This window comes from Manis pentadactyla, chromosome 1 (genome assembly GCF_030020395.1).
Source record: "Manis pentadactyla isolate mManPen7 chromosome 1, mManPen7.hap1, whole genome shotgun sequence".
Lineage (NCBI taxonomy): Eukaryota > Metazoa > Chordata > Mammalia > Pholidota > Manidae > Manis > Manis pentadactyla.
Genome location: NC_080019.1, coordinates 159,693,285 through 159,717,881, shown reverse-complemented (window position 1 = coordinate 159,717,881; position 24,597 = coordinate 159,693,285). Strand labels below are relative to the sequence as shown.

The following is a 24,597-nucleotide window of genomic DNA, read 5'->3' as shown; positions in this document are numbered from 1 at the left end:
AGAGTGGTAAGAGAGACAGAACATTTTTGTGTTGATAATTGATGATGTTGGATGATCAATATAAGTGCTTTTTCTAGTAATATCTGCTTCTCTATCTTTGAAATTTTCCATAAAAAATTGTTTAAAAACTTTGTGCTACTCAAAACCAAAAACAACTTGGCCTTAGAATACCTTTCTAGGTTTACCTTCCAACCTGACCTCCACATTTTATTTAACCTACCAAGTGCTTGCACACTGTGTCCGGGCTCATGAAGACATTCCTATACACTTTGGTCTTTATTCTGGAGCAAGCCAGATTACTTCTCCTCAAGTAAACTAGAAATCTCACATCAACTACATAACCACCTGCTGACTCCTCCCTGCACGTGTGCTGTTGCTCTCGCATGCTCTGAACATAGCGGTGCAGGCAGATTTGGAGAATGTAAAACATGAAAGTATTTCAGTTTTCATGGAAGTCTTGGAAAAGTGATTTCAGATGGTCTAATCTTTCTTTGTCAAAATTGAACAACAGCAGCTCTATAAATTTAGCTGATATAAAAATGACAAATACTTAAATGAAATGTTGATTTACTACTCACTGAGTGCACATTTTAGGAACCTGTGGGACATGGCCATCAATTTGGCCAAACCTCCTATCTGTCACAGTGTTGATGCACTTCTGTGAGATGATATCTGAAGCTGGCCTGTGCACTTGGGTGATGACCAACATTTCATTAAAATAATATATTGTGAGGAATGCATAATATTTCACATTTTCTTAAGTAAATCTATTAGCATATAAAGGAAGTTTTGAAAGTACGAATTAACTTAGGAGGAACAAAAAGGCATCAATTAGGCAAATTTTGAATGAAATTAACTGGACAATATTTTTCACATCTGTGAGCAGCCATTATAATAATATTAACTACGATGGATACTTTGTATGTTAATGTGGATATAAATTACAACTCCAGAAAAATGTGTTTTGTCATTTGCCATTTGTTAATATCCACTTAGGGATATCACCTCCTTTTCCGTATGTACTTAAATGCTTTATTATTCAAACATAATAAGTCTTTCCAGATACAATTAGAGAAAAGATTAGATTCAACGTACCAGGAAATCTACTGTGGAGGTTAGCATCACAGTTGTAGCCATTGAACTGAGCAGACCCCAGAAGCACTCTAATTGTCAGGAGCAACAGCAGCCATATCCGTTCCATTGCAAAACCTAGAAAAGAGTTACTCATCAGTGAAGACATCACCAGCCTTCACTCTTGCTGGAAAGGCTGAGGCTGCTCTCAACTCACTATGGGATAGGCAGGCAGTACACTTCCACGCATGCAAAGTCGTCAAAGGCCTAACGATGATCAGAAATAATTATCAGCAAAATATCTGCCTACTGGGAATTAATGGGACTCATCATGATATTTTGGTTACAATATTTCAAAATTACTTTCATTCTTTGGCTTCTGTTTGCTCAGTGTGACAAACCCAGGCTTTCATAATGGAAGAGCTAAGATACAAAGTTTGCAAAAGAAAAAGTATTATAAATAGGAAGGACTCAAACCAAGTATTTGTCAGATTAGAACAGAATAGCCAGGCAGACTGACCAATTTGGAGACAAACCTACACTTTAAAATAACTATATACATAAAATCAGAGGGATTTAACACTCAATGCTTAATTCTCAGAGAATTCTCAATACTCTTTCTTTTAATTGAAGTAAAGCTGACTCACAATATTACACGAGTTTCAGTGTACCACACAGTAATTTGACATTTATATACATGACGATTTCTCAATATTCTTAATGACTAAATAATTTCAGGAAAAATTCCCCCTTAAAAAGTAATTCCAGACTACTGTTACTTCTCAGAAATCAATGGTTGTGTATCATTTTCTCAGGAAACACAGAGATAAAGCAAAAGGGAGAACAGTAAAATACTATCTATGGACTGACATCTGGTTCTCCCAGGGACTGCTCTTCTGTGGGTAACACAGATGCTCAGACATATGAAAACCTTGAATTTTTAGTAGAAGTTATGGAAGGAGAAATTTTTAAGTTGTCAATGTGTGTTGAACAAATAAATATAAATTGACTCTGATACTTAAACACCAGTCTGGTAATTTTTTCCCCAAATGCCCTTTCATTGGCCTGAGAAAGTTAAAATATTTTCCAGAAATACCCAACTTATTCTCAGAGCATACTTTTTACATGGAAAAAAAAAATCTTTTGGTGTTGGTGGTTTTGGTCTGTGCATAAAAAGCAAAAAGAAAATAAAATTGTAAATAGTTGACTCAAATAATTTAGTGCATTTTAAAAGCTTGGGGTTTTGATGGGGGAGCAGAACTGGTGTTTTAGCTCTCCTTAAAGATCTGCCCTTAAATGATTAATCAAGTCTTCAGCAAAAGGAAGGAAATACATCTTGATTTTGAATCATCATTTTAGTGTAACAAGTTTATGGTAAACAAAGTTACTTTGGTGAGGATGTGGGAAAGGAAGGCTTGGGTTTTCTCTAAAAAATAGACTGAAAAAATGTGAACTCAACAGGAGCTAACTTCCCTCATCATTATAACATGTCACACAGACACAAACCCAATGACTTTTGGGAGAACAGCCACACATCTGGTTACTTCTAATCCCCAGGATGGTCCAGATGCAAAAAGCTCATATAAAGGGCTGATCCAGACCCAGGGGCCTCTCTGCCACACCTTTGCCTGCACTGTCTAGCTCCTCAAGACACTTCAAATAGACTAACCCAGCCTTGTCTAGCGGTCTTCGGAAGACCGCCAGGAAAGAGAGCCCCCTGTTTCTGAGCAGTATCCCAGTACACACACCCCTATGATATGCCTTGCCACTCCCTTCCCTTGATGAGTCCCATTAATTCCCAAAAAGCAATGGTGATTCTAGACCCACATTGTTGTCCTCCATCTAGAGATGTCTCCCACCCCAGAGATTCACAGTCACCAACAGAAATTGGTGAGCTATTTTTATTCTAAAATACTTTCTAGCTTTCAAATTCTCTCACAGGAGAAAATACTTATTGAGTGGACGCTGTGCACAAAGAGGGCACGGGGTGCCAGATCATTCACCTACAGTGTCTCCTTCATGTTCCTTATAATAATTGAATGAGAATGTAATTATTGTTCCCTGTACAGAGAGAAAAAATTAAGTCTCAAAAAGCTTAAGTGATGTCACATGAAAATCAAGTGGAGAAACTAGAATTCAACTCCAGGTCTTCCTCATAACAGTTTGCTGCACAATCCTAATATTATCTGTTAAATTCAGTGTTATTTTGGTTGCTATTTACCATCAGTTGTTTTCTTTAGTTTTTTAAATTGTGTACCCTTTAATAGATCTTGTCATCTGAAAATGGGTAAGCAAATTCTTAGGTAGTGACTGCAATTTGCTTAATAGATGTATTTATAACACAAGCATTATGAGAGACAAAATTATCTTTTAAAAAGGCCCTCATTGTGAAAACAGAATTCTTGCTATGGACTAAACTGGACACATCTAGGTTGACCAGCAATGGATAAGAAACTCAAGCTATATTAAACAGCCTACTAATAGTGGTAGTAAAGTCTTAGCTTTACAACTTGAGGTTAGATCTGAGATTGTCCAAGCACTGTATGTCTCTCTCCTTTATACTCTGAACAGGACCTACAGAGTTGTCATGGAGATTAAAACCCTTAATAAATATTTTTTGATGAAAAGAAGGTACAGGTAGAAGGCAGCTTGCTTTAACAGAAAATACATTGATTTTGATATTAGCAAATATGGATTCAAATCCCCACAGCCATTTGCTAGATTTGCCATTTGAAAATCAAGATGATGCTCGTAAGACTTTATAAGTGCATAAAGAACATAGAATAGTCTGGATGTACAGAATGCCCTGAAATATTAGTGTCAGGGCTACGGCCCATTGATGTGCACATTATGCCCTGTGCAAGGGCATCCGGGGGAGAGAGAGAATGATGGGGAGAGATGGTGGCAGGGAGACAGCCTGTGTTCCTTTGGCTGAGCCGCATGTTCTGGAACTAAATTCCTCAACACAAAATTGTCTAATAACAGCCCTGATTAGTTTAATTGCATTATTACATTTATAATGTCATTTGTACTGGTCTGTTTTAATATTAAGGGATATTACGTAGGGGACTTCTAAAGGACAGCCACATCTCTCACACAGGTAGTATCTACAATTTGATCCCTATGTCACTGGCAGTGCTTTAGGGGGCCAGACTTTAGGGGGCCCTTTTTATCCCACCTGCAAATTAAAACAAAATGGTGAACTGTTAACTTGCAAACTTCCCATCCTCAATCCTATCTCAATTATTTCCCCTGTACATAGAAAACCTGAGCATCAACTCACAGAAGCAAGCTTGGGGATTTCTGTGGTCCACTCTGGAATGACCTGAGGTGCTTGCTGTCCTGTTGTGGCTCCAGAAAACTCTTAAGAGGTATTTCTCATCTTCTCCACCATAACTAAGTCAGCAACCAATAGCCCTACCTTGGTGCTAGCAATGACATACGAGACTGCCTACCACAGCCATCATTATAAAACACCAATAACAAAGTCTCAAACAGTAATGACCTTAAAGATAGGTATGCACAAGGTTTTGTACATGTTTAACTTAGTATTTTCATGAATTTAAGTTAATAGGGATATGGGGAAGAGAGGAGGACTGAATTTAAGGAATTCAGAAGTGTTGAATTTAGACAGACTACCACATCTCCTAAGCTGATACTAATAGGCTCTGTATTTTATACTTAGCCATATAAAGGAAGTCATATCTAAGTGACTTGCTGTCAAGTATGTCAATACTTTTATTAAATTTTCTTTTCTAAATTATAATTTCTTCCACAATTAAGAATTTCTAATTTATTTGCTTAAGATTGAACTTGAGTTAGACAAATATAATTTCACTCTCAAAATTCTCACTCAGTTTTATTTAAATTGATATAGTTCTGCAACCAACACTGTTCTTTAATCTTGTATATTTGATCATCTTTTTTTGACCTTTTTATTGAGATCTGTTGTGTGCCAGGCACTGAGCTATGTTTAATATTCAACTATTAACATAGATTTAATTTTTCCCATGTTACAAATGCAGAAACTGAAGCCTGAGGTTTTTAATCGACTTGCCCAGGGTCACAGACCTAGTAAATGGCACAGCAGAATTCAAAACCAAGTTTGACCTTTGGAATTATTACACTACTCTGTTAGACTTAATTGGAGTTTGTCAAACAAATAAAATGAATATCCTACTAATTTTCAGAAAGTAAATTATATTAATAATGTGTGCTTAAAATGTGCTTTGAACTAAATGATTCAGATAAATCAGGCAAAATATTTTCAGTATCTACATAATTGTCATTCACGACCATTTCACTTTAGCAGTGAATGCATAAGGATATTACTCTTTTCACAAATTGATTTAATGATAGTACAGTGAGTTTTCAGAGCTGACTGTGTACCAGCTTTTTTTTAAGCACTACATATATAATTTCTAATCATGAGAAAGGTAGTTTATTCTCCTTATTCTGGGGATGAGAAAACTGAGGCACAGAAATGTAAAGTAACTTGCTCAAGGTGAAACAGATGACTGGTGTTAGAATCAAGATTCAATGCACAATGACCCCAGAAACCACCCTCAGCTATAATGTGGCACTGCCTTCCAGAAAACAATCCTTAAACACTAAGCCAAATGGAAAAAAGGCAATTACTTGGTAAATTTGATCAATATGGATTTATTCCTGCTTTCATTTATCAAATGCTTTCATGTGCCTTGTAGCATCCAGGGGAGCTGAGGTACCGCAATTAGAAAAATGTTTATGTGCATAGAGCTCACATTCTAGTGAAGGAAGTCAGAAGAAAACAATATCTATAAGTAAAAGACTGAGTATATTTGCGATAAGTACTATGGAGAAAAACAGAGCAAAAAGAATTGATCAGGAGTTCTGGGGGGGGGTGGGAGAGTACTGAAATTTTAAACAGGGTGGTCAGGGAGGGCTATAATAACCAATATATATAAATGAAGCTTGGGGGGGAAAAACTGCTTCAGTTATGAACTGAAGATCTACCTGTTTTTACTTTGTAATTTTCTTTTTTTTTTTTTTGCTACTTAGGTATTTCCCAAATAAAACAGACCTTTAGTGCATAAATTATTTATTCTCTGGGAATAACTTGAACACTTTGAACAGCTATATTAACCTTTTCTAATGAATAAAGGGGTCCCTTAGTGCCTAAGAAAAGTAATTTATTAAGTAACACACCTGTGACCTGAGAAAAAGTGAATATGTTCAAAAGTGCCTTTATCTACTCTTGAGAGTAGAAACAAATAGGCTCAACAATTTATCAAAGTTTCATACTTCCTTAATTTTATTGCCTTCATATAGGCTGTCTATATGATACTCTTCTAGTTGGGAGGAAAAATAGAAAATTCCAACCAAACACCATATCTTCAAATGTTTAATCATCATTTGAAGATTTATTCATTTTTTTCACTAAAGTACAGCTTTTTAAAAATTGTTCTATTATATAGATTCACAAAAATATGAAATGAGCTCCTTGGCATCAGTTATTGCCCCAGTCTTCCCTCCTCAACCCTCCTCTGCATTTACTGACCAGCTACTCTGCACAGACTTCCTGGATTTACCTGGGGCATAACCTTATTCCTGGGGCTTCTGTATCAACCCCCCACCCTGCCCACCACCAAGCCTGCTCTTCAGGAAAAAATCAGAAATGGTTCATCACCTTTAAATGACTGATAATATTTTAAAGAGTGGAAAACAGAGGAGTGTCTGTGTGTGTGTGTGTGTGTGTGTGTGTGTGTGTGTGTGTGTGTGTATTTTAACAGAGATCAAAGTTTAAGGTAAAGGAATAAAGCCCTTTGAACCAACCAACAGGACCTAGGGACAAAGAGACAACGAGGTTGTACAGGCAGCAACTGTCCCGCTCAGTTCAGTCTCATGGTGTTACACAGTCTTGCCTCTTGTAAAAGGACACTTTAGCTCACTCTCCAAAATCACCAGTTTTAAAGTGCTGGAAACCATGACTATTTAAAGAGGAAACATATTTTCTGAAGGGGTGTCTAGACTGAAGCTCTATATTCCTTATTTCTATGTTGCACTAGGACATTAGAGACAATGTATATATTAAAAGGAAAATGAAAATATAAAACTTTCATCAGAAATAACCATCATGTACATACACATTCTTTAAGGTACAGTTCCCTTGTCTTGCTATCCAACAAATAAAATACACTGTGTACTTTCAGAAACATGCCTCACACAAAAGAAATAAGGAAATACATTTACCTATCAAGAAGATGCTCAGAAATTTTATGACTCCAAAGATGCTGATATGCACCATAGGAAATATGAATGCTAAGGGCTGTTCCTCAGAAAAAACCCACTCCAGTTTTCTCTGACACAAAGTGAGTGTTCATTTATTTTCCTTTGCTTGCCTTTCTCATTTGTCTTTCTGTTGGAGATTTTCTCAAGTAACCTAGAGCATTTAAATGATCTACAGTGTTTAGTTTAGAGCATTTATTCTAACACCTTAGTTTTGGGGTTATTGACAGATTGAACTAAGTCACTCTAAAAGCTTTTTCTTAATTCGCCAGGCTCATTTTCAAGATAACGTGTACATGTCATTCTTCTGAGGAAGCTTTAAAGATATACTGGTGTATAGACTTCCTCTTTTCATGAAGTACAATAATAAATTAATAATAAAATTATAATTTAACTATCTTAAATGCCTATTTTCCTCTAATTAATTAAATTATTAATTTATTCATCCCACACATTTTTACTGAGCAGTTACTAAGTGTCAGACTCGAGGCACTGCAGGTACAGTGGCAAGCAAAATAAACATGGTCCTTACCCTCATGGAGTCTGTGAACTAGAAAGAGAATCATTAAACTAATAATTGCATACATAACAGATATTTACAAAATATATTTGGTAAATGCTATGAATGAAAAGTAAAGGGTGCTTCAAGAAAGTGTAACTATAGAACCTAATTTTTTTGATGTGCGGCAACTTTTTTTATATGCAAGGGATACAGTGATCAACAAAACAAACGTGTCCCTACCCTGTTGAAGGCTGCCATCCAGTGACAAGTCCTTAGAACATCATTTAGTGGTAACTAATTACATTTTCAGTGTTGCAACTTGTGCGCTGTGGCCTGTTAGAATCCTTATCAACTGCAGATCCTAATTTAGATGGTAGGTGTCAAAAAAAAAATTCTTTCCAAAACATGCCGTAGTCGATAAGAATGAAAGGATTAATTTGAGTTAGTCAGAAAAGAGCATTCCAGGTAAAGCTTACTGAAGGTCTCAAATTGTAAAATCAGTTAATATTTTGTGAAATTTGAAAGAAGATCCATAATACCAAGCAAGGAAGAAAGGGCCAGGAGATAAGTCTGAAGGTACAGGAAAGGAGACCCTGGAGTGCTATTTTAAACTAAATGGAAAGCCCTTGAAAGCCTCTGAATTGAAGACTAGGATTGTAAAATCAGGAGTGAAATAAACAAGTTTAAAATACTATTTTGAACAGGAACTAACAGGACTTGGTGTTGAATTCTAGGTGCAGAGTGAGTGAGAGGAACCAGGGATGGCTCTCCACTTTCTGTCTCGATTAACTAAGTTAAGGGTAGTACCACATATGGAGATGGAAAAAAATTTAGAGGAGGTACTTACTGTAATGGAGAAGGAGCCAAGATATCAGTGGACTAGGGCCAAATGCATTGCAACCATGTTTTTCTGTACAGAAACTTAATATTGTAAAAGATGAGACACATAGTAAGAGACTGTATAGCAATCTTGTTTTAAATTGCAAGAGCAAGTCTCTGTTGGTCATCTCACAGTCTTATATAAATATGATCTGCACTGACAGTAGAATGTTTTTAACACATTCAGAGGGATAGCATCTTATTCAGCAGCTGGGAACTACAGCTACCTCACAGTCAAAATTACCCCTGAAATTCCTTATAACTTGCCCACCTTTATGTGGGATTCATGAGTAACTGAATGATATTTTGAATGAGTTTCCTCCTGATCATTTCTGTTGCCCCTGACTTTGAGACAGATGAGAAAATAATTTATTTAAAATGGAAAATATTGCCTAATTGTGACTTCCAGATGCCCTTATTTTAAACTCTAAGTAGAGAAAACAGCCATGAAAATCCATGGTTCCTCACTGCTAGTGACAAAGGACATTTTGGCTTTCAAATATCTGTGCTTTAAGAGCCAGGCTTGGAGGACAAAGCATAGAATTTGTACTGAAACCCATAGCGAAGATGTGAGATAGGCTATGTCATAAGTGAGATGTTCTGCCCCACGTGCAAGAGCTTGAAGAGGACAGGGAAAAGCTAGACAGTGCTTCATTCTGATGTAGGGTTTTCTTTCTGCTCCCCACTTTAGATAAAAATATCCAAGCAGACACACGCAATCCAGAAGCAGAGTTCCTGAATGCCTGTCCCCTCCCCATTCCATTCAGAATCAAAGTCCCCACATATGCCGACTTTTTGTCTGAAATCTAGTAGGAAGCATGTGTCAGAATGCCCATGACAACATCCGGGAGTCAGAACTGAGTGGAATGGTGATGGGGCAGATCTAGACAGAGAAAGCTTGAGGCAAGTTCCCATGCAGTCTTCCAGCTGTGAACTAGAGAGAGAATCATTAAACTAATACTTGCATACATAATATGTATTTACAAAATATATTCGGTAAATGCTATGAATGAAAAGTAAAGGGTGGAGAAACCTTTAAAAACTTCCATAAAGCCCAAAGCCATGGGGTATCTGGAGAATACGTGCAGTGGAGGATATCTAAGTTGCTGGTAGCAGACAGGATAAACCACTGTTTCCACCAGTTTGAAAAAAGAGCTCGTAAGTTACACTAGCCATAGTGGACCCAGTAAGGGCTGTGGTGATACAACCAAGGACCAAACAGATGAGAATTCTCCACTAATGCTGATTAGGGCCACAAGATGGTAAATGGACTAAATATCCTCACCAATGCCAAGAAAATAAGACTTTTATTAAAACAGTGAACATATACAATAATTACTATAATTTATTTTATTTACATACACTTTAATAACTTATTTAATGATTATTGATAAATATTATTTAATAGCTTTTATCAATCAATCAATAATAATAGAGACTATGAGAACAGGTGGTATTCTCATTTTTCTCAAAGGCTGGGACAACAGAAATAATAAACAATATTTAATAACATTAAATATTATTAAATATTAATAGTTATTAAATATTATTATCCATTAACTATTATTTACCAATTTGAGGAAAAAAGATGGTGGAGTAGTAAGGCAAGGCATAAACCTCCTCCCACATACAGCAAATACAACAAAAACTAAACCTGAAAAAGACCTGAAGACTCCAGAACAGACCCCCTACACTTAGTAAAGAAGAGAAAACCACACAGAGAGGAGTAACATGGCACAGCCATGACAGAGCAGTACCCAAGCACTTCCTCAACCCCAACCCACAAGAGGGAGGAAGACGAATGGAGTACAGAGGGGATAGGCACTCAGGAACTCTGCACACCTGGCCCTGGAGATATGCTGCGGGAACACAAGTCCACATTGAATGGGATTTTGGTGGTTAGTGAGCCTGGTCACCAGGGACAGATGGAGCACTCTGGGAAGCTGAGACTCCAGCAGCTTGTGGAGGACAGGTGTGTTCTGCTGGTCCTGCTGAGACCCAAAACAGATCAGCAGTGGGAAGAGTGCCAGAAGGGTGTGGGTTGGACAGAGCTCTCTCCAAAGGAGGAAAGGAAGGTAAGAGACACTTCCCCAGCCCTCCCTCTGCCCAGTAGGTTGGGCATTTGTGGGAACCCCAAGCACTCCACTGTGCTCACTGTCAGCTCAGCCCTGAGGCACTTCCCTGAACACCTGCCTGCTCAGTTCATCCACAACAGACATTGCTGCCTGGCAGTCAGAGGGAGGCTTTCCCACCTTTCTCAGCCCTATCTCAACCCAACCTGGAAGGTGGCTGTGGGATCCAGCTCCAAGAATTCCTTCCTCCTCGTGGGTGGCCCAGCCCAGTGCTGTGCACCCCTCTGCTGCTAATGCCACGCGACAAAATGCCCTAGTGCCCCATTGCTACCTGTTCCCACACCTGGCCACTGTGTTACTCACCACCATGCTACTTTTCCAGAACCCCACAACCACCCCACCCACCCCATTAGTCTAGCAGTGCACCATCGCTACAGGGCAGGCAGAGGGCAGCCCTGCCCACTATGATCCTAGCAGTAGCACTGCTGCCCTGCTTACAAAGGGCTGGCTGAGGCAAACTACTGTCTGCAGAGAACTGAGATAGACCGCTGCTGGCAGACAGACAGAAAGGTGAGCCTGCCCATGACCCAACAACAGCACTGGGGGCTCCACTGCAAGAAGAACCAGGCACAGGAGAGTAAAGAGTCTTGAGCATCTGGGCACACTGAATGCCTTCTCCATAAAACCGTTACTGTCTAGACCAGGAGGCATAGCAGACCCACCTACTACAAAGAAAGAAACAGAAACCCTGACAAAATGTGAATACAGAGGAATATGTTGGAAATAAAATTAGAGAAAAAGACTTCAGAAAGAGGGCTAAATGAAATGGAGATCACCAATCTCCTTGATAAAGATTTCAAACTAAACAGTCATAAATACTCTCACTGACCTGCAGAAAAGAACTGATAATCTCAGAGAGAACTTCAGAGATGGAGGATTTGAAAAAGAACCATTCAGAGCTGAAGAATATAGTAAACAAAATGAAATACAATAGAGGGAATGAATAATAGACTGCTGCAAGTAGAGGAGACAATCAATGAGCTAGAAATTAGAGAATAGGAAAACAATGAAGCTGAGGAACAGTGAGAGAAAAGAATTTCTGGAAATAAATACTTCTGTAGATGGAAATGTCCTTAAACCTAAGCTTTCAACAGTGAAAACCCACAATAAAGGTAATAGACCAATTATTTACCAAGAAATATGAAATTCACACAAAACATAACAAATGTAGTAAAACATACTATACACAAAATTAGTCAAGGGATACACACAAAAAATGTAGATTATGACATCTAATACATAAAGTGTGGAGGAGGAAGAAGAATAAAAAAAGTATTTTTTTGATTGTTTGAAATAGAGCAATCACCAACTTAATATAGATTTTTATATAGTTAGGAAACTGTCCATGAACCCAAAGCCTTGTAATAGATACCAAAAAAATTTAAAAAGAGAAATCCAACTACAACATTAAAGAAAGCCATCAAATAACAGGGAAGAGTATAAGAGAGGAATAAAAAACAGAGAGAAACTACCAAAACAATCAGAAATCAGTTAATAAAATGGCAATAAGTACATACCTATCAATAATTACCTTAAATGTAAATGGACTGAATGCACAAATCAAAAGAAATACAGTGGCAGAATGGATAAAAAAACAGGATTCATTTATATGGAGACTGCCTACAGAAAACTCATTCCAGACCCAAAGACATAAACAGACCGAAAGTGAAGGGATGGAAAAGATACTTCATGCAAATAATAGGGATAAAAATGCAGGAGTAGCAATATTTATATCAGACAAAATAGACTTCAAAACAAAGAAAATAACAAGAGACAAAAAGTAATTACATAATGATAAAGGGCTCAGTCCAACAAGGGGATATAACCATATAAATATCTATACACCCACGCAAGAGCATCTAAATATGCACAACAGATACTAACAGAATTAGAGGGGGAAATAGATTGTAATTCATTCATATTAGGGAACTTTAACACACCACTTACATCAACAGATAAATCAACAAGACAGAAAATAAATAAGGAAACAGAAGCACTGAACAACACATTAGATCAGATGGACTTAACAGATATCTACAAAACATTCAGTCAAAAAGCAGAAGGATATATATTTTTCTCAAGTGTACATGGAACGCTCTCCAGAACAGATCACATACTAGACCACAAAAAGAGCCTCAATAAATTCACAAAGTTTGAAACTGTATCAAGCATCTTCTCAGACCGCAATGGTATGAAACTAGGAATAAATTACACAAAGAAAGCAAAAGCTCACAAACACATGGAATCTAAACAACATGCTTCTAAATAATCAATGGATCAATGAACAAATCAAAACAAAAATCACTCAATACACGGAGACAAATGAAAATAAAAATGCAACAGTCCAAAATTAGTGGGACACCATAAAAGAGTTTCTAGGAGGGAAGTAGATAGCAATATAGGCCTACCTCAAGAAACAAGAGCAATCCCAAATAAACAGTCTAAATTCACAATTAAAGAAACTAGAAATTAATAACAAAAGAAACCCAAAGTTAGCAGAAAAGGGACATAATAAAGATCAAAGCAGAAATAAATAAAATAGAGATTAATAAAACAATTGAAAAAAATCAACAAAACCGAGCTGGTTCTTTGAGAAAGTAAACAAAACAGACAAACCCCTAGACACACTTATCAAGAAAAAAAGAGTACACAAATAAACAAAATCAGAAAATAAGAAGTAATAGTCACAACAGATACCACAGAAATACAATTATTAGAGAATTTTATGAAAAAAAATATGCCAATAAATTGGACAACCTGGAAGAAATAGACAAATTCATAGAAAAGTACAACCTTTCAAGCTTGACCCAGGAAGAAACAAAAAATCTGAACAGACCAACTACCAGCAATGAAACTGAATTGGTTATTGAAAAACTTGCAATAAACAAAATCACAGCACCAGATGTTTTCACTGTTGAATTATTGGTAGAATTCTTCAAATTTAAAGATGAGCTAATGCCCATCCTTCTTAAAGTATTCCAAAATGTAGAAGAGGAGAGAATATTTGCAAACTCATTCTATGAGGCCAGCATTACTCTAATACCTAAACTAAAGACACTATAAAGAAAGAAAATTTTAGACCAGTGTCCCTGATTAACATAGATGCAAAAGTCCTCAACAAAATATCTGTAAACCAAATTCAAAAATACATCAATTCACCACAACCAAATGGGTTTCATACCAGAGATGCAAAGATGGTAAAATACTCATAAAATCAATCAATATCATACACCACATTAACAAAAAGTATAAAAACCACATGATCATCTCAGTAGATGCTGAAAATGCGTTTGACAAAATTGAACATCAATTCCTGATAAAAACTCTCAATAAAATGGGTATAGAGTGTACATACATCAACATAATATAGGCCATATATGACAAACCCACAACTAACATCATATTAAATGGCAAAAAGCTATAAACGTTTCCTCTAAGGTCAGGAATAAGACAAGGATGCCCACTCTCACCAATTTCATTCAACATAGTACTAGAGGTCCTAGCCATGGCAATCAGACAAGATCAAGAGATAAAAGGCATCCAAATTGGTAAAGAAGTTTAAGCTGTTACTATTTACAGATGATATGACATTATATACAGAAAACCCTAAAGCCTCAACTAAAAAACTATTAGAATTAATATCTGGATTCAGCAAAGTTGCAAGATACAAAATTAATACACAGAAATCTGTTGCATTCCTATATACTAACAAGAAACCAGCAGAAAGAGAAATCAGGAAAACAATTTCACTTACAATTTCATCAAAAAGATTTAAAAATATATGCACACCTATGTTTACTACAGCACTATTTACAATAGCCAAGAAATGGAAGCAACCTAAGTGTCCATCAGTAGATGAATGGATAAAGAAGATGTGGTACATATACACAATGGAATATTATTCAGCCATAAGAAGAAAACAAATCCTGCCATTTGCAACAACATGGATGGAGGTAGAAGGTATTATGCTCAGTGAAATAAGCCAGGTGGAGAAAGACAAGTATCAAATGATTTCACTCATCTATGGAGCATAAGAACAAAGCAAAAACTGAAAGAAGAAAACAGCAGCAAACTCTTAGAACCCAATAATGGACTAACAGTTGCCATGGTAAGGTGCTGGGTGGGGTGGGTGAGAAGGGAGGGAGAAGGGGAATAAGGGGCATTACAATTGGCACACATAATGTCGGTGGGGACACAGGGAAGGCAGTAGAGCATAGAGGAGACAAGTAGTGACTCTATAGCATCTTACTACGCTGATGGACAGTGACTGTAATGGGGTATGTGGTGGGGACTTGATAATGGGGGGAATCTAGTAACCACAATGTTGCTCATGTAATTGTAATTAATGATGCCAAAACTAAAAAAATTATATGAAAATATATATATAAATAAAGAATTCTAGCTGGTTAAATTTAGAGTGCTAAACAAGTCCAGTCTAAGAATACTCTTTGGCTTTATGCCCACGGTATTCTTCTTTGATTGTGAATTGAATATATTTTCATTCACTTTCTGCTGTGTGTTTTTTCTCTTCTCTTAAGAGACTCCAAGTTTTGATTAGCATGTGGTATTAACTCCCTACCTTCTGAGGACAGCTGTATCATTTCTTGTCAATGATGTACCAGCATCCTGTCCTTTCCACCTAGAACATTTTCCATGATTAACTGAGACTAGATAGGTTAATGTTTCTTTTTTTTACAAATCAATCTTATTGAAGTATAACTTACACACCATAAAATGTACCCATATTAAGTTAACTCTTTCATGAATTTTGACAAATATAACTATTATGAAAATATAGTACATTCCCATCATTCCCCAAAATTTTCTTATACTACTTTACAGTCAATACTCTTCATACCCATTAGACCAAACAATAACCTGCTTTCTGTAAATAAGTGTCCACACAGTATATGCTGCATTGTGTCTGACTTCTCTCACTAAGCATGATGTCCACAAAATTCATCTGTTTTTCTGTGTATCAGGAGTCCTTTCTTTTTCATTGCCATGTAACATTATGTTGTTTGGATATATGACAGTTTACCTATTCATCTGTTCATGAACATTTGGGTTGTTTCTAGTTTGGAACTATGATGAATATACTAGTCTTTGCATGGATATATTTTTCATTTTTTCTTGGATAAATGCATATTTTGTTAAATTTACTTCTGAGTATTTTATGTTTCTATGCTATTATAAATGGTATTGTTTTCTAATTGTTTATAACTAGTGTACAGAAATCCAGCTGATTTTTTTTATGTGACTTAGTGTCCTGTGATCTTCGTAAATTCATTTATTCTAATACTTTTTGGTAGATTTCCTATGGCTTTCTACATAATGAATGACATCATTTAAAAAAAAAAGAATACCTAGGAACCAAGAAAGTGGAAGACCTATATTCTGAAAACTATGAGACAGTCATGACAGAAATTAAAGACACAGAGAAATGGAAATCTATCCCATGCTCATGGATAGGAAGAATTCATCTTGTCACAATGGCCATCCTGCCCAAAGCAATTTACAGGTTCAATGCCCCTATCAAAATATTAACAGCATTTTTCCATTAACTAGAACAAATAACCCTAAAATTCAGATAGAAACACAAAGAACCCAATAGCTAAAGCAACCCTAAGAAAGAAGAAAAAAGCTGGGGGTATTAAACTCTCTGACTTCAAGCTATACTACAAAGCTACACTAATCAAAAGAGTATGGTACTGGCACAAGTATAATGGAACAGAATAGAGATCCCAGATATAGATCTAGGATGCATATATGGTCAATTAATATATATTAAAGGAGCCATGACTATACAATGGGGGAAAGATGTCCTCTTCAACAACTGATGTTGGGAAAACTGGAAAGCTACATGCAACAGAATGAAAGTGGATTACTGTATAAATCCATACACAAGGGAAAACTTGAAATGGATCAAATACCTAAATATAAGACATGAACCCATAAAACTCTTGAAAGAATACATAGGCAAAAATCTCTTGAATATTTAAGTATGAGCAATTTTTCCTGGACACATCTCCTTGGTCAAGGGAAACAAAATCAGAAGTGAACAAGTGGGACTACATCAAACTATAATCTTCTGTACAGCAAAAGGCACCACCAACAAAAACAAAAAAGCAACCTACAGTATGGGAGTACATATTCGTAAATGATTTTCCCAATGAGGGGTTAACATCCAAAATATATAAAGAACTTACACAACTTAACACCAAAAAAACAAATAGTTAGATTAAAAAGTGGGTGGAAGATCTGAATAGATATTTTTCCAATGGTGAATTACAGATGACCAACAGGCATATGAAAAGATACTCCACATTCTTAATTATCAGGGTAATACAAATCAAAACCACAATGAGAAATCACCTCACAACAGTTATGACCACTATACAAAACACAAGAAATAGCATGTGTTGATGAAGATGTGAAGAAAAGAGAATCCTCCTACATTGTTGGTAGGAATGTAAATTGGTGCAGCCACTGTGGAAAACAGTACGGAGATTCCTCAAAAAACTAAAAATAGAAATGCCATATGACCCAGTAATCCTACTTCTAGGAATTTATCTGAAGAAAACAAAATCCCCAATTTGAAAAGATATATGCACCGCTATGTTTATTGCTGCATTATTGACAATAGTCAAGATATGGAAGCATCCAAAGTGTCTATCAATAGATTAATGGATAAAGAAGAAGTGGTACATAAATGGAGTATTGGACATAGTATATAATGGAAAATACAAAATGGAATATTATTCAGCCATAAAAAAAGAAATACTGCTATTTATGGCACATGGATGGACCTACAGGGTATTATGCTAAGTGAAATAAGCCAGGCAGAAAAAGACAAATACCATATGATTTCACTTATTTGAGGAATATAAAAACAGAACAAAATAAAATGAATAAAATACCTGTAGACTCATAGACACTGAGAAGTGACTTGGGGTCACCATGAGGGTGAAGTTGGGGTGGGTTGGTGGGGAGGGGGAGGGCAATAAAAGGGCACACAAATTCTCAATTATAATATAAATTAATCAGGGGGACAGTAGTACCACATGGAGAATATAGTCAATGATTCTGTAACATCTTCTTATATTGACAGGTAGTAACTGCCCTAGTAGGGATGAGGATTTAATAATGTGGATAACTGTTGAACCACTGTGCCATGTACTTGAAATCAATATAAGATTGTATATCAATGATATGTCAATAAAATAAATAAATATTATTTATCAATAGTTATTAAATATTATGTAATAGTTATTACATAGTAATGTAAACATTGTTAAGTTATTAAATATTGTTTAATAATTCAATATTAATGATAATACAGATTTAATATAACATTAAATGGAATAAACAATGACATATAATAGTTATCAACATCATTTAATAGTTATTTCTCAATATTTTAATTGTCCTTGCAACTTTATGTGATAGGTACTATTATATCTATTTTACCGGTGAGGAAATTGAAGCACAGAAGAAGTTAAGTAGATTACTTTAGGTCATTTACCTAGGAAAATGTAGAGATGGTGCAGAACTCAGCTAATTTGGCTGCAGAGTTTGTGCTTTTAACACAGCGCTACGCATGAATCATGAGGAGGTTAGGAGTAACAGGGTGAGAATTGTGACTATGACTGAATAGTTAATCCCAAAGGAACTAAATTTTGTATCAGCAGTGACTAAGTTTTTAATCAAAATTATCTTGAAATAACAAGATCAGATGTTTCCTTTCATGGGTAAAAAGTGGTCTTTTGTTCAAGTTTGCTTAAACAGGAATAACAAAACCTTCATTTGGACATATCCAAGATGCAAACTAATTTTAATGGGCAAAGCCCTGTATGGATTTATACATTATCTATGAGCTCTTCATGGCTAGTTTTTCTTCACACAGTTGAAAAGATGACTATCTTTGGAGATGAGATCTGTGATAAAGATTACATTCTCAAAAGCTAGGGCCACCACAGAATCTAACACAGTCTTGAAATATGGAGAGTCCAATAATACTAATTTTCTCATATTTTTGTATTACATTCTCTATCCTTCCATTCATCTATCTGTTGGTATGGGGATGGGGATTGTTGAATCATCTGGTAAAAAAGTTTGAGACATTTGATCCTTATTATTTCAGCACACATCTCATAAGAAAAAAAGGACTTTCTCCACATAACCACAAAACCATTACCAAACTCAAGAAAATTACAATTAATTCCTAATATTAATTCCATACTCAGATTACCTCAATTAACCAAAAATATATTTTAAACCTGTTTATTCCCCAATCAAGTATCCAGAAAAAAGACTAAAATAGAACTAAATACAAGAGTTCATGCATTGCATTTAGGCTGTTATAGCCCATTAATCTCCTGTAATAAAGAAACATCCCACTGCTCTCATATCATTTTACATCTGTAAGAATTCTGTGGTCCTACCAGACCAAAAGTATGTGAGAAAATGGGAGATTCTATCAAAATCAGAAAGACTTAATGCTGGATAAAATTCGTTCAAAGATCTTAAGAGTCAAATAAATGCAGAATTGAGTTGCATGGCTGGGTTTGGGGTTTTGGAGAGAGAACTGGGTAGTGTGTAACATGAATCTAAAGAATACTAGACATGTAGGTTAAATGGGCTAGATGAATGATGTGGACTATAACAACAGCAAGACCAATCTCTAGTCTATCAAGTACTTGTATGGACAGTGAATAAGATTATGTTGCTTGATGATTACAAATAAGAATCTACCCATTGTCCAGTCAAAACCTCTGGCTAGTAAGCAGTTCAGTTAGCTTAGAAGATAATTGCTTTCCAAGTGGCTTAGCATCTTTTAACCCTAGGAATATGTGGGCCCAGAAATATTTAGGATAATCAAAATTTAGAGAACGGTTTTTTCATGTTTACATATCTATGCATGTTGGTATTTTAGTAGTTCAAGTACATTAGAGAATTTGACCTACTTGACTAACAGGTTAGTCCTTTTATTCTGATCTAAGATGTGTAACTGAGTAAACAATTTAGATGTCTTATGTAAAATTCACTGTTGCCAAGATTGTATATATTATTGAGATATTTAATATAAAACATAACATTGAACAAATTTTAAAGTTCATTTTTTTATTTTTAAGTATTAGTCAAGTACTTGAGATGGTTTGTTAAAACATATAATTAAACTCCTACAAACATACCAAACTGACTTTATTTACAATTTTGGTATATTTAATTTCCTTTTTAATATTATAATTAACTACTTTTGCATATAAAATCAAATATTACTCAAAGACCTGTTAAAAGTGATTGTTGAAGTCTACCAAATGTACAGACAAAAAGTCTGAACTTGAATTCAAAATCTCCAAGAATAGCTGGGTTAGACATTTGTAGCTTTCATTTAATTTAATCCTTAAAAAATTAGAATACATTTTACAATTATTCAATAGAGACCATCAAAAAAACTTCACACTAAACACAGAGTGGTTGTTTGGCTCTGGAAGCCATTTTAGAGATAGAATTTACATCTTTAAACACTAAAATCATATACCACACGTTGAGATGCTTACACTCAAAGAGAGTTATAGGGGAGGTAAGAGTCCATGGAAGGATAGCAGTTTGATATTACCTACCTCACATTTACACAGTCATAAACAAATTCATTGACTGGAATAACAGTAAGACTACATGCATACTATTTAAATTAATTACATTTCTCTTTTCCCAAGATTATATAGTTGAGTTTGTTGATGATAAATGCCAGTTTGATATGGCTTCACTAAATGCACAGGACATGCATTTCTGAACGTGTTTCTGCCCTCGAAGTTTTTAATCAAAAGGAAAATACTTCAGCTTCATAATAATTACACTAACAACAGTAAAACTTCTAGAAGTTAATTTAGAAGAATATCTTTTTGACCTTGAGATAGTGAAAGTTGTCTTAGGAAAAAAATTGTCTGACCACCACAAAATATAGGCTGAGCCTCCCAAGAACTTCCTTCTAGAGGTCTGTTGAGATATTTTTGTTTTCCTGGTGCCTATTAATTCATACCATGTGACACCTACACAGCACACATTAACATATCCTGAATAAATATAATCATAGGCTTGGCTCTGGTTCTCATTCCATCACTAACTAACTGTCTGTGTGGTCTTGGGGAAGTCACATACATGCCTTACTCTGTTATTTTCTGTGTGAAATCAAGTATTGAGCTAGGTGACTAATATGACCAGGCTATGAAGAGCCAATGAAATCATGACGTTTTAACAATTGCAGTAGAAAATAATGATACACTCTCCGGGGCCTTGCTTCTTGCTTCTTAACTCCAGGAGTTAAGCTGTACTCTCTCAAGAGGCTTCAGAGATGTACTGCCTTCTTGCCCGACCTATGACAATCAATGAGGCAGCAAATATTGCGTCTAGAGCATCCTTATATCTATCTCTTGTCATCTCATAAAAAAATAAAATCAACAAAACACCTCACAGATTAATACCATCAGTGTAAAGGAAAGGATTAGCCCTTCAGCTTTCCACAGACAAAAGTGGTAAAATTAAAATTACATGAGGAAACCATAAATAAGTTGCTGTTGGTTTTATACTTTCGTTTATTTCTCCTCACATCTACATTTTTGTTTGTTTCTCAAAGGTTCAAAGGCTTTTAGGAAGCAATAATCACAAAATAAAATAGGCTGCTGGTAATTTATAAAAACACTTTGTTCTGCCTCAAATACATTTTCAACCCTGTTCTCATTAATGTTCATGATTTTTTTTAATTATTTGTTGAACTGCTTGGAGGAATGTAAAACTACTAATCTTCATGACTTCACTCTGAGGAATAAACTGAAGCAAACAGAGATGCCTTTGTGTTTTGGATGTGTGAACTGATGCAAAGTGGCTAAATAGCTTTCCTGGGTGGTGTATGCTTATTATAGATAATATAAAAGAAGATAACTAAAAACAGCTCCTAAAATAATAATTTCTAATATCTCTAATTTAGCTGTTTGCTGAAAACAAAATTACATCCACAAAATATGATAATTTTGGCATGATGAAATCAAAGCCACAAAGTTTCAGTCAAGTAGGTCAGGTAGCATATATACACAGAAGGTTTACTTAAGAATCAATGTTGAAACCAGGGAAGAGCCTGAAATATAAATCCTGATATTTAAACATTTTTATTAGCAATATATTAATTGTTTTTATTTTATGAATTTAAAGAACCATTCATAGATCACTGGAGGTAATCATTACATCAAATCCTTACTCTGAAAATCAGTAATTAAAAGGAAAAAATTACACATTGATCCTTTCAAGTAGTAGCAGTATTTCTGTTTTAAAATAACTCATTAAAAAAATGTGTGTGGGGGGGAAATATGGCCAAATATTAAAGATTATGTTATTGTTTCAATCTCCTGTATATTTGAGATTTATCATAATAAAACCTCAAAATCAAGGATGTACAGGTAACTTATCCTAATTGGTACCTTGCATAACCCACTTGGCCTCTCCAGACTCTCGCTATCCTTAAAATAAGAACCTCCATGACTAACCAACTAGAGAAGTAAAACTAGGTTACATAACCTTTGAAAAAGGTCATTTCATCCTTTATCTAGTAGCATTAGGGGAAAGGCAGAAATAAGCTAAACTCATTAACAGGATCAAAGTCGATGGTGTCAAAACACTGGAGAGAGTTAGTTCTAAAAGGCAGGTAGAGTTATCATTTCATAAGAAGAAAGCATATGAGCTTTTGTGTCTTAGATGAGATGGATATAATTCTAAGAAAAATACAGCCCTGTAATAGCCAGAATTAGGAATATAAGACATAACTCCAGACACAGCTTCTCAGCTACTGTCTCATAAACCAAAAAGGTCCCTGGGATGTGCAGCACCAGGCAGTCTCTGGAGATGGCTGTGGGTCACAGTAGATAGGTAAGCTGTCAATACAGTGGATCTCAGTGAAAGGTAAGTGAAAGGCAAGGAGGTAAACAGAGGGAAGGAGATGAGCAGAAAGATGTACTACTGTGGATGAGATTATAGAAAATGGCATTGCATTATAACAAAATCAAGGTCTTTGGCAAAACTGAACATAAATCCTTAAGGCATGAAGATCCCACTTCTTCAGGGGAGTTTATTTCATAGTATTTTGGTAAATATTCCATAAGAACAGTATGAAAACCAAGGCCCATCATGACAAAAATGTATCTGACCCAAAGATTTACCAAAAGATGTTGCCCAGCAACATAGAATTAATTGCCAAATGAATTTCAGTGGGTGTTATTTTGGCCCATTCATTGGACTGGTCCATTAAAAGGTAAAATATAAATGGGACTTGAAGAAGAGTAGGGATCAGACCTTTGAAAAACATAATCTAATTTTTTTCCTATATGTGACATTTGAAAAATCTAAATATATTAACCATCTTCACTAAACACACATCAATGCAATGGCACAAAGAACAGCTTTGTTTTCAAACTTTCTGCACAACCCTTGGGAGTCTTACTGACCCTTAGGAGGATGTTATACCCCACAGGCGCCATGACAATCATGGTTTCAGATTAGAAGGATATTTTGAAATAATTATCGTACTAGGATATTGGTTTAACAGCTCAAAAATAGAATTTTCATGAAATAGAATAGGATGGGATAGATAGGATGGAAAGGAATGGAATATTTTCATAAAATATATGCATGCTGTGTGTGTATTTGGGTGTGTGTACACCAGATTATAATGTAAGATAGCTGACCGTAAATCATAGTCAGAAAATGTGAAACCCACTGTTTTAAAACAAGACAGCAGCATGGAGCCCATGAGCTGAGTGTCCCTACTCACAAACAAGTTTTGAGAGGTTTCACAGAAAAAGCAAGCAAAAGAAAAATAGCATTCACAGACTGAACTACCCCTAATGTCAATATTGAGAGAAGATATGTTTCCCATGTTCTGAGTAAGGACTCAAAGATGAATTACAGAGTCTGATTTGTTTATATCTTAGCAGAATGTTTGTTTTCAATATAGAGTAAGTAAGTAGAGGCAAGGTACTTGCTTAAGGAAATTTGGGAATGAAAGGAGAAAATTAGGAAGATGCCTAGAAGGTCATTACTATCTAGAGGAAACTTTTCCATAAAGGGAACACTTTGATTGCAGAGAAAGGAAAAGCAAATGAAAATATTCAAGAGTCTGGAAAGAAGACAATACTTAAAAAAAGAGTGTTTTCTATTTTGCTCACTGGTACAATGTTCTAAATAACCCATAGGGTGTGAAAACTGAATCTTCTTTTCCTTCCTGTTTCCTGATAGATGAAAAAATTAAATCATCCCCCTGCATAAAGCAGATAATAACTCTTTGTTGAGTAAACAAAGAATTAGAGCTGTCCTTTTTGCTACTTTTTACTGGGATTAATTTAGTGTGCACAATCACAGTAGCACAATAAAACAACCTATAGCACTTTAGCAAGAAAACCACATTTTCAAGGCAGCTGCCTAGGATGTGGAGCATGGTCTATGCTGAAGAACAGAGAATCGGCAAAAGGAAGATCAGACTCCTAAGCTTGCTTTCATTGCACCATGTTATTAGCCAAGTTAAACAACTAATCAGAGAGCTGGGCAACACAAAATCAGATCTTTGAGAAGTATAAATATCATTGTTCAAAATTCCGTGTTCAAGTCTCTAGTTAATTCTCTGCTACCTGAATGAGATTCATCTAACCTGTCAATTTTATGTAAAAAACCATTGACTAGTTCCTTCTAGCTCTGTAA

General features: G+C 35.6%; 1 protein-coding gene across 1 annotated transcript in view; it reads right to left on the bottom strand.

Annotated features, from left to right (window-relative positions):
- Window positions 1-24,597, bottom strand: part of ZPLD1 (zona pellucida like domain containing 1) — a 74,845-nt gene that overhangs the window by 44,580 nt on the left and 5,668 nt on the right. Inside the window, exon 2 of the mRNA XM_036930803.2 lies at window positions 1,096-1,209. Within this exon, the coding sequence (XP_036786698.2) occupies window positions 1,096-1,201 (106 nt within the window). The 5' untranslated portion in view covers window positions 1,202-1,209. The remainder of the gene's footprint in view (window positions 1-1,095; window positions 1,210-24,597) is intronic.